Raw genomic sequence first — 12,330 nt, forward strand, 5'->3', positions numbered from 1 at the left:
TTTTCTTTAAATATCCCTCATTCCTTCACTCCCTTCTCATGTATTCGGTCAACAAGAATATACATACATACATACATACATACATACATACATACATACATATATATATATATATATATAAGAAAAATACAGTATTGGTACTTCATGCAAAAGAGAAAACCTCTTTAAAAATAAAGTATTGGTACTTCATGCAACAGAGAAAACCTCTTTTGCCAATAATACTAAAGAAACTTGTAAATAAAATTTTAAGGTTAAAGTATACTTTTAGCTTTTTAATTTTGTATCTAATATTTTAATTTGGTTTTTTAATTTTGTAAAATATCTTTTTAATTCTTTAATCTTAATATTGTTAGTTTTAAATGATTAATTTTTGTATTAATCATTTATTTTGAAAACTTAATATATTAATATTTAAAAAAATTTTGTCAATATATGAAAGTTTAATGTAAAAAATTATTAGGATAAAACTAATAGTGTTAAAATTAAAGAATTAAAAAGATAATTTATAAAATTAAAAGACTAAAATGAAATGATGTGTAAAGTTAAATGATTAAATTTCTACTTTAAGCCAAATTTTAAAATCAAAAGTAAAATACAACTTTTATATTACTTGACTGAGACACAGAAAAAAATATAGGAAAGTCCTTCATTGAAGAATTCAAACTTACAAAACATGAGATAAGAAATTTTAAAAATCACTTTCTAAAAAAGTGAAATTAAAATTTACATTTTCAAAAAGTTTACTTGCATTATTTAAACGTTATAATTTACTTCTTTATGTTATTAATAAATAATTAAACTACCACCTATGCTTTTCATAGAGCCTAAAGTAAAACATGCTGTTGATAATTTATAAATAGTCTATTTTTTTTTTTGTACATTACATTACACACACACACACATGTTATAGATGTATATTTTGATATTATAATTTAAAAAATTAATAGTACTAATTACTTAAAAAATAATTCTTAAGATTTTTAATGTTAATTTTACCGGATGTGCGTTTTAACTCCAATTTTCTTTTATAGAAAATAAACTCACTTTTTCCCTCTACACGCAGGGGAAAATGGATCGATGGCATTAGGATTTCAGGGCGAAATGACTAAGGGGCGATCAAACAGAGGCACATCAATTACATTACGGTCCAGGTTCATCGTCCGGTTGAGCTGAGCATGGTATGAGATGTTGTACGCTCGCTGCCTCCACTCTCTCCATCTTCCCAATCCTCTGACCCACCACAGATTAAGTCCCCAGGGTCTTCCCTTGTCACAATCGCCTCCTCTCAAGTTCAGCAACGCTAGATTTCAGAAGATGGATGCTAAACTCAATGACATTGCCATCACCACAAACGAGTTTGACTTCCTCACCCAGAAGACTTACTCGCCTCCTTCCTGGGCCTCCCATCTCAATCCCTTGCCATCGCATATCTTCTCCCTTGCCCATGTAAACAAATTCACTCAATCTCTCTGTTTCTGAATTCTCACTTGGTTTCTGTTTGGTGCTCAGGTCGAGCAAGCAAAATTAGTTTCTTCAATTGAAGTTGTACTAAAAAAAAATTCAATTTCTCTCCTTGGTATCAGCTACCCACTCCCATTCACAAATGGAATCTTCCTAATTTGCCGAGCGGCACGGAGGTGTGGCTCAAGGTATTAATTCGTGGGATTTATGTTATTTAAACTATTGGTAATTGTTTTTTCTGCTGCTGTTGTATTCATTCTTCATCTATTTTGTTCTGGTAGTGCAATATATTAAAGCTGTCATTCAGAGAAGAGAATGCAAGCAAAAACGTCAAGAGATCATTTGACGATATGGTTTAAGAAGATGGTTTTGTGTTGTCCAGGGTTGTTTGTTAATGGCCCTGTTTTGATTACCACTTTGTCTAGTGCCTTGTTTTAAGATTCAATTTATAGGAAAATCTGATGGATCAGATGTTAGAACCTCATTTGAGTTTACTGTTATATTATGTATTTTAACTGTTTTTGAGTATATTGTAGATAATCTCTTTGTTCATTCACTTGGAAAGATGTTCAATTTGGATTTATACTTTTGCCTCCGTCCGGTCTTTGTGCTGACTGAAAAAGTTTTCCAAAATAGCGTGATGATCTTACAGGAATGCAATTGAGTGGAAACAAGGTCAGAAAACTGGAATTCTTGATGGCAGATGCCATAGCGCAAGGTGCAGACTGCATTATTACAATTGGAGGCATCCAAAGCAATCACTGTCGTGCAACTGCTGTTGCTGCAAAGTATTTAAATCTTGACTGTTATCTGATACTTCGCATTTCTAAGGTTAACATTTTGTTTTTCTCTTTTCATGTATCCCAATAACATTTTTCTCTAATAATCTTGTAAGGTTTGCTAGGCATCTTTAATACTATATTTAATATTTAGAAATCTATCTATTTGTAGGTGCTAGCAGACCAAGATCCTGGACTGACTGGCAACCTTCTAGTTGAGCGTTTGGCAGGAGCTCACATTGAACTTATATCCAAAGAAGAATATTCAAAAATCGGTGCTGTGGTGAGAATATTGGCCATTTGATACCGATTTTTTTTTTTCACAGTTGTAATTTGTGAACAAATTACATATTCCTCAAGACATTGTTCCTGGCCAAAATATTTATCAAGATATTGAATTCACTAATTCTAGCATTTGAAGGGGATAGCTTGGTTCCTTCCAGGATTTTTCTTTTTTCCTTTTTTCTGGCCTCCCAAATCTATATTGTAGATTAAGCTATGTGTGTGATTTCTTTTGTGTAGTGTATGAAGCAAATTAAATATCATGACAATGTCGAGCATTCCAAAGAAGTAGAGGGTAGAAGAGTGATATCTAAGATACTTGTACTCATAAGATATTTATTAGCTACTTTATTGTTGCTTTGGACTGAGCCAGCATCATTATTTTCAATACAATAAAAGCTACAAAAACTGCCCCTTTGAAGGTTTTTTCTTGGTTGTTGGAGAAGAATTAAGGAAAATTTTCTTTATGCACTTTAACTGTGGCTGACACTGTTTGTTTGTACTGGCTTGCTTTAGCATAACTTTTGGAGAATTGTTTTATCAAGACACTGGGAGCTGATACTTTTTTCCTGCTTCACAAATACCATTCATTTCAATAGTATTGCTGGTTGCCCTAAATTTTATTAGCCTTGTATTTCACCGCCAGTTTGTATTCCAAAAATGGAAGAAAAAAGGAAATTGTTTCTATTGATTGATTATTGGCTTTGTACTTACTCAAGGTGGATAGAGATTCATATGCCCTTATAAATTAATGAAGAAAAATTCATTTTGACGGATTGATTTGTGATCCATATTTGTAGCAAGTTATGTCTATTGGCATCTATTATTCGAGTAACCTAAAGTGCTATATTTTGATTTTTTTTTTCTTTTTGGCCAATATATTTTGATTTTTTTCTGTTTACTGTATAATTTGTTGTTTCATTAGACACTTACCAATGTCCTAAAAGAAAAGTTGATAAAGGAAGGGAGGAGGCCTTATGTCATTCCTGTGGGAGGATCAAACTCCCTAGGAACATGGTGAGACTTTAACTTAGTGCCTTTTCCCCTTTTCTTCTTTCGCACTAATTTCCTTAATTCCCATATTTGACATGAACATTATTTTAATACACAGAACCAATCACATTGATCATATTTCGTTTTTAGTTTGGACATTATATTATCTATCAAACTCACATATTTGATGGGATTTACTCTATTCAGGGGTTATATTAAGGCAGTTCGGGAGATTGAGCAGCAGATTCAAAGAGGGCCTAGCAATATTAAGTTTGATGATATTGTTGTCGCATGTGGCAGGTTGAGTTCTACTTGCTTGATATGTCTTTTTCTTAGTTACAAACATTTTTCTCTCACAGGACTGTATCTATATTAAAGGAGGCTTTCATTACATCCCTCTAGGATATGCTAATAAGCTTCAACTTGATATATGGTCAAGTGGCAAAGGCATTTTTTTTAAAATGATAGGGAGGGTCATTCCTATTGGTAAATTAATCAGGAGGTCCATTTTTTAGATCAGGATTTCATTGCAATTAGATGCAAAGCACGAGGATTGGTAATTTTAGTTTCCTCTTCATTGTTTGTATTTATAGTATCAACTTATAGCTAAATTTCCAGGAGAAAGTGATTTAAAGATGTATTAGAATAATGAACTGTATTTCAAAAGAGCATGATCTGTTAACTCATGGTTTACGATGGTTTCCTCTACTCATCATCATTCTTTTATTCATGTCCAGTGGGGGTACAATTGCTGGTCTGTCATTGGGGTCATCATTGAGTTCATTGAAAGCTAGAGTATGTTTTTCTTTGGGAAAACCCTCACAGTTTGTTTATTGCACCGCAAACATCATTTATGTTCTCCTCATGGTTGTAGGTGCATGCATTCTCTGTTTGTGATAGCCCTGATTACTTCTATGACTTTGTCCAAGGGCTTCTTGATGGACTTGAAGCTGGTGTTAACTCACGCGATATTGTTGACATACAAAATGTGAGTGAGTGTCATGGTAAAGTAGAAGAGGTCAATTTTTTTTCTGATTGATCAGATTTGGTTCGTTCTTTTGTGCAAATGTATACATGATATTGCTTGGGCTTCTTGCTGGAGTTTTCTGCCCTGATTGTAATGTTGTTCAAGGGGAAACAATTTACACTCATGGAAACTGCAATATATACTCATTTACCCAGTGGCTGGATTTGAAAAACATGGCTTTTTCTTTTTTTCCTTTAAAATAAAGGATATGAAATGATTAAATGAAATTAATTGTTGGTTTGAATGTGTCTTTATTAATTTAATATAAAGGCAACCATAAGTTGCTGCATAATTTAGCAATGCTAATGTACTTGTCTTTAATATTCTAGCTTGTTTAGTGCAAAAAGAGATTTACATTGCATTCACAGATATGTCAAGAGAATATGAAAAGTGATTGGATCACTGGAAAAATAGAGAATATCATCAAACAAAATGATGAAATGTAGTAAGCAAAATCTGCATGTAAAAGTTTAATAGTGTTCTCTAATTATTTCTAAAAATATACTCTCTCCGTTCAAAAATGTAAAGTATTTTTAATCGAATCTCACCCCCGAATAAAATAATTATTTGTCTTTAAACTAGTCATATCTTTCCATATTTATCCCTATTTAATAGGGTGTTTCACCCTAAAAAAATAAAGTCATCTATTCAACAGGAATACTTTTGGAAAAAAGATAATGATTATATCTTGAAAGATTAAAAATGCTTTATATTTTTTAATATCAAACTTCTTAAAAAATGCTTTAAATTTTTGAATGGAGGGAGTATAGAAGGATATAAATTAAATATTTTACTTTTAGTGTATATATGCATCCATCTCGGAATAAACTTTCTGGCAGAGAAAGGTTGGATCTTTCATAGTTTAGAAATCAATGATCGAATTTGTGGTTTACAAGTCATGAGTGTGAATAATTCAAATTCAAGTTGTCAGGTCCGACATAAATATGATATGAAAAACTTGCTTTGTCATTTGGATAATTTTGCTTATTAATTGAATTCAACTATATTTCTTGCGTGTTTGACAGGCCAAGGGTCTTGGCTATGCAATTAACACTTCAGAGGAGCTTAATCTTGTAAAAGAAATCTCTAAAGCTACTGGTGTGGTACTTGACCCAGTATACAGGTATTTATCTCTTGAATGTATATGTTCATGGGTTCATCAGCATCTTTCATCTCCTTTCAGTAGGGTTTAGCCTCAAAGTAATTAATCACCCTCTAAGATGGTGAAACAATTATTAGCTCATTAATTAGTAAGACTGAGAACTGAAAAGCTGTATCATGCTTGTTCATCTTTTGGACTTCCAAAGAATCCTTATCCTACTAGGCGAGATTGGCTACATGAATTGCACGTTGTTATTGTAATCTATCATCAATCAATTTTTTAATAATATTATTAACTAAAAAGTCTCTTTCCAGTATTCTCTTTAGTTTTTCTTTACTCTCTTTTTACAGGGTTCAAGATTATCTATTTCACTTTTTTCACGGGTGCCTCACACGGCCTTCTCTGTATATATCTAAATCATTTCAAACGATTTTCTATAATTTTTTTGTTAATAGATGCCACGCTCACTTTTTCTCATAAATGCTCATTTTGAAATTTTATCTGTTTGTATAAAATTGTGAACTTTATGATGGAAATAATGTTTGTGTGAATGCTGTTTAATTTATACGAGTTGTGTGTATGGTTTTTATTTTTTAACACGCTGTCAGCGGAAAAGGTGCTTATGGAATGTTGAAAGATATGTCTGAGAATCCCAAGAAGTGGGAAGGAAGAAAGATCCTTTTCATTCATACAGGTGGCCTCCTTGGCTTGTATGACAAAGTCGATCAATTGGCTCCACTGGTAGGGAATTGGCGTCGAATGGATGTTCATGAATCTGTTCCTAGACAGGATGGCATTGGAAAGATGTTCTAGACTAGAGAGCAAAACCTTGCATTGCCTGAATCGCATGTTGTGGTATTTTGTTTAATCTGTACTTTGCGGTGATGCAGACGGTGTACTCATCAAGTTACTGCATAATAACCATACCCATAATGAAACATTGCAATGGCATCATTCATGTCACTAGTTTTGCTCATTTTCTCTGGGATGTAATTTATCTCTGTATCTTATCCGAATATGCTTGAAAATAATAATAAAATTACTTGTGAGTTTCACCAAAAGAATTACACATGGGTGTGGTATGTGGTTTGCTGGAATATATGTGTGTGTGTGTGTGTGTGTGTATCTATGTATGTATAATGTGTGATCTTCATGAAGATATTGTGGTTTTTGTATGTGTTATTTTCTTATATGCGTACAGAAGTCATTCATGTAGCAAGTTGGGGGATCTTGACGACCCTGACTGACTCTGCCTTTTATTGCAATGTTCTTTCTCGGGTCATTAAAAGAAGCGTGCATATTTTTCTTTCTTTGATGTCTCGTTCGGTTACTAAAATAAAATGAAATAGAATGAATTTAAAAGGTTAATATAAAAATGAATTAATTATTCTTCTCCCTTATAATAAGTATGATAAAATTTATTAATATATATTATAAATGTGAGAATTATATTACATTTTTTAAAAATTTCGTAAATCATGATTTTCAACCTTATAAATTAAATTACCTCTTTCTTTTATGAATGTGATTTACCATCTTTTTTAATCATTTCATTTTTACTTTTATTTTTTTCTATTTAATTTCATTCATTTCTAATAACCAAACAGAGCTTTAATTTATAAAATCTCTCTCTTTTTTGCTGTGTTTTTTCTCTCTAGAGGAGACTGGACCATTCTCACTTGTATTCTTTCTTCTGTATGATTACCCCATTCTTAATAAATCATAATAATTTGTTATGACTTGGTAGTTGGTACAACAAATTTTTGACATGGTATAACTTAATGCCTATTATTTCTCAACTCAATAAAATACAAGGATTGAATTGTATTGAGTTTGGCTAGAGTACTGAATTAAAGTTTAAGGATTATAATTAATAATTGAGAGAAAGTTTAACAACTAAAAGTTATATTATCCCATTATAATATTATTTAAAAAAGTATAGAAATATTTAATATATATAAGTTTAGTCTTCCCCCCACTAATATACGTTGCCAAAAAGCCATGAGAATTTTGAGGAATTTATAAATACTTGTTAGAGAAATTGATATGCTTCCTCTAATCTTTATTACATGACATTTTTTAAAACAATTTGTTATTTTTTAATATAAGACACGTAAAGGGTTATTTATTATCATTTTTTAATTTTATCTTTGTTGTAAATTTAATTTTATAATTTACTATATATTGTATATCTCTCTTCCTATCTTTAATCAGGGTCAAGTTGATTTTTTTTATTAGAAGACATATTTAATAAGTAAACTGTCAGTGTTTTTTTTAAATAATAATTAACTGTCATTCTTTAATTTTAGTGAAATAGTTGAAAACATTTATAATAAGGATTAAAAAGAAAAATTTTAAATTTTGGGAATTTACAGTGAACATTTATATTGAAAAAATGATAATAAAATCTCATCAAATATATAAATAATAATTAAGTCTCTCAAAATATTATAATTCTTTTGAAGTTCTTGGGCACCTTTTTGACATTAATAATTTTAGGTTAAATGATTAAATTACCTCTTGTTTAAAATAAAAATAATGAGTCTGGCTTCATTTTCTCAATCACAACTTGTGTTTTAGTAATCACAACTTTTATTCTGTAAATCATAAAAACTAAACAAGATATCACAACTTTTTACATAAAATTTCTTTTATCATTCAAGTCTAAGTTCTAAAAATAGCTAATTATAACTTTTGTTTAAACAATCATAATTTTTATTATATGAATTGCAAGAGTTAAATAAAAAATTATAACTTTTTATGTGAATTTTTTTTATCATTAAAGTTCAAGTTTTGAAAATAATTAGTTACAATTTTTTTAGGTAATTACAATTTTTATTCTATAAATTGTAACAATTAAACAAGAAATCATAATTTTTCATGAAAACTCGTTATTTTTTTTATTTTAAATAAAGGGTAATTTAATTATTTAATTTAAAATCATTAATGTTAGAAAGATATTTAAGGACTTCAAAGAAATTATGAAATTTTAAAAAAGACCTAATTACCATTTATATATTTTATTGAAATTTCATTATTTTTTTTCCTTTTATATATATCTTGGACGAGAATTTAGAGTTGGAGTTTCTTGCAGCTAAATAATTTCTTAATCTCCCGGGCAAGAAAACAATTGCTTAATCTCATAACCGAAACCGTTTACGTTTTATTGTTGAATATGAACATCCAATAACTCTTATTAAGAAAAAAAATGAACATGATCCGATAACAATTGAATTATTATAAGCAACCTCGATTAGCAATTCTTATATATTTCATTTAAAATTGCTGACTTGTTATGGTCAATCACATTATTTGTGCCAATACCTTCTGGTTAAAACCAATGTCGACCAAAAAAGTGTTTGAAATTATTAATTTCGAACGTGATTCTTGCTACATTATAATTTTTTATATTATTATTATTATTATTTTTTTGCATTCTACTTTCTAGTGTCTATCTGGGCTTTTTATGTTCATCTGACCTCTGTTTTCTGTCGATTTCTGATTTTGGAAAACATGATAAGTACGTAATTGATATATTTAAAAGTCTGATGCCAATTTTAAATTAAATTAAATAATAAAATAAGAGATTTTATGATAACTGTTATAAACATTTTACTTAAATACTCTATTATATTTGATTACCAAACAAATTTAATGTATTTGATAATTAATTAAAATTAAAATATCTAAAAATCTGTATTATATGAAATTGGTTTTTGATTTTTCTTATGTTCACACAAACCCAAACTAGAAACCTTGTGCTTAAGAAGTCAATTACTATCCACTTTATCTTAGATAATTTTTTACATCATATAAAATATTTTATCTATATTTTATCTGATAAAAATTAGTTAACTCTTTTTAACATTGATTTTTTTAATATGAAAATCAAATTAATTTTTTTTTCATGTTTACTATTTCACACATTATATTATAAATATCTTTATATCCAGTTTTGGTTTTGTATCTTCACATAAAATAATTATCTTATAGATGTAGTGATATATTTTGACATTACTTTTTATTTTATAATATAATTATTTTTATATAATAATCAAAGTTTAATTTGATTTGTCTTTATCGATGTTTACTTATCTATCATCATAAAAATCTATTTAAGACCTGCTGTCTCGCTCCTTCATTTTTGCATATATTTTCGAAATTCTTCATCTTCATCCCCACAGGTTACCTTCTTTCAACTTGTTTTTGCTTCATCTCTACCTTCTTCTTTTGCTTCTAAATAATATCATTGTCATATTAATATATATGAATTTAATTTATGGAAATTACTAAATATGTTGTCTCTGGCCTGATTTTAACTTGAATATTCTTTCAGGTCGTTCATATTTGATATTCTCATATCTGGAGAAGCCTGGTCTTTTCCCAGAAACGTGACAAAACTTTGCGAACAAAAGTCAAGGTATTTTATTTATGTATTCATATACATATATTTATGCTCTTCAAAAACTAAACTACATGCACTTGGATATCTTTATCTCAAAACTTGTCATAACTGCACAACCTGTAAAAGTGATTATATATATCCATGCATGTGTGTGTATTAAAAAGAGCATGGATGAACGTTCATTAGATAGTTGACGCTGTCTTGGTAATTATCATTCCCTTACAGTTAGTTTATAAGACAGTTTTTAAGGTAATTTGATATCTCAAAACAGAAAAATATAAGATATTTTGACAAAAAAAAATTTTATTAATTATACTGGCTCTAATATTACCCTTCATTTCTTATTATATTTTCTCTCTTTATTTAATGTTTCACAAATACAGTTATATCAAATGAAAATATTTTTAAAAATTTATGTTTTTTTAAATAAAATTATAAAGTATATTTAATAAATTTTATTAGTACACGTGATTTTATTTTGCTAAAAAATATTTTATAAACTAAGATTTTATAAACTAGGAGGGAGGGAGTTTGTGCACGCGCATGCAAGCGCGTGTGTGTGACAGATTTTAGTAGCATATATCCTTTGATATGTCAGTTGACTGGTGTATTTTTTGATATTCTGAAATTAGATAATGATGATGAATATTTAGAAATCAGTGATATGCAATTGCTTGCTTCTTATGATATAGATAGAATATGTTTCATCAGTTGCCCTTTGTTCTTCTGGTCAGAACAACAAGTCAATAATAAATGGCATCATCATCAACGGAAACAGTCAGTGTTGATAAATTTGATGAACTTTATTTGAATGAAAAAGTAGAACCATGGATTCCCACAGATCTACAAATTGATCCTGGTAGAGAAGAAGCATTGATGAAGAAAATGAAAAGATTAATTAATGAACTTGAGAGCTCCCAATTCTATCACGATTTCCAAGACGAGGCACAAAGTTCACCCATTTCTGAGCACATTCATAAAGTTTTGGGATCAGAGTCAAAGATGCAAACGATCATTTATGGACTTGGCAGTATTGAATTGGATGAAGAAGACCATCCTGGGTTGCAACTCAGTCTTGCAATATTAATGAAAAAGGATTTCAATTGGATCGGAGATATAGAAGTGTTTGATCCTATTCTTTCAACAACTGAAACCGAGTTTTGAAATCTTTTGGTTGTTCTGTCTTATCATTCAACGAACATGGAAGGAGGCAAGCCCTGAAACCAACTATGTTCTTCATGCCACACTGTGAAGAGAAGTTATACAACAATCTCTTAATGGCAAATTGGAAAACGAATCTACTAAGTAATGTAAAATTTGGTAACAGCCTTGATTCCTATATCAGCCATACTCTAGAGGTTATAAAGAACAACCCTTATTCAAAAGATCCAAGGAAAAGAAAATTAGGTATTGGGTTGCGATGGGCCATATTTTGGCTGCTCAAACATTTACGAACGAGTTCAAAATGAGAACAATTCCGTCTGACTGTAGTAGTAGTGATGAAGAAGAAATTGTTGGGCATGAGTATGAGGATGCCTTTTTTAATTTAAGTGGGCACTTTTTTGGGCCTCTCACAGAGACAAAGATGCAAATGATGAGAGACAGTACAAGTGAAGAGTACGGTGTGTCTATAATTGATGAGAAGGATTACCTCAGAAGTCAGCTGACAGCAACAGTGTATCGTGGAAGGATTAGTGTTTCTAGAATCAGTTTTAGTGCTAATTACCAAAATTGATGAGAATAGACTATCCACAATTAATGTAATTTTATTTTTTTGTTTTTAATAAATTATTGTTTTAATAGATGTAAAATTTAAACTACAGATAATTTAAATGTCACTTTGCCAAAAAAACTTATATAAAAAATTAGACGTTAAGAATTTTAAATAGGTTAAAATATACTTTTACTCTTCTAACTTTATACAAGATTTTTAATTTAGTCCTTTAATTTTTTAGAGTATCTTTTTGATCTTTTAATCCTAACATTGTTAGTTTTAAATAATTATTTTTATGTCAATCATTATCATTTTAAAAAAATTAAACTTAATATATCAATATTTGAGAATGTTTTGTCAATGTTTAAAAGTTTAATTTAAAAATTTATTAAAATAAAACTAACAGTGTTAGAGTTAAATGATTAAAAAAAATATTTTATAAAGTTAAAGAATTACAATAAAACATCATGTATAATTAAATAATTAAATATATACTTTAACCTTTTAAATATAAATTGTTGAAATCAGGTTTAGATAACTTAGATGTTACCACATTAATGAACATCG

At 29.4% G+C, this 12,330-nt stretch overlaps 1 protein-coding gene and 1 pseudogene across 1 annotated transcript; both read left to right on the forward strand.

Moving 5' to 3' along the window:
* The first annotated feature begins 1,078 nt into the window (after positions 1-1,078).
* On the forward strand, positions 1,079-6,711 carry LOC129315847 (bifunctional D-cysteine desulfhydrase/1-aminocyclopropane-1-carboxylate deaminase, mitochondrial-like). The gene is made up of 10 exons (XM_054959961.1): positions 1,079-1,446; positions 1,584-1,649; positions 2,098-2,292; positions 2,413-2,523; positions 3,448-3,539; positions 3,723-3,815; positions 4,253-4,310; positions 4,390-4,503; positions 5,568-5,665; positions 6,253-6,711. The coding sequence occupies exons 1-10, from the start codon at positions 1,186-1,188 to the stop codon at positions 6,455-6,457; spliced, it is 1,293 nt and encodes a 430-aa protein (XP_054815936.1). The 5' UTR covers positions 1,079-1,185; the 3' UTR covers positions 6,458-6,711.
* A 4,091-nt stretch (positions 6,712-10,802) lies between these two features.
* LOC129294711 (protein SENSITIVITY TO RED LIGHT REDUCED 1-like) lies at positions 10,803-11,784 on the forward strand (annotated as a pseudogene).
* Positions 11,785-12,330: the final 546 nt, after the last annotated feature.

This window comes from Prosopis cineraria, unplaced genomic scaffold (assembly GCF_029017545.1).
Source record: "Prosopis cineraria cultivar Desert tree isolate PC_DT_omini unplaced genomic scaffold, ASM2901754v1 PC1, whole genome shotgun sequence".
Taxonomy (NCBI): Eukaryota; Viridiplantae; Streptophyta; class Magnoliopsida; order Fabales; family Fabaceae; genus Prosopis; species Prosopis cineraria.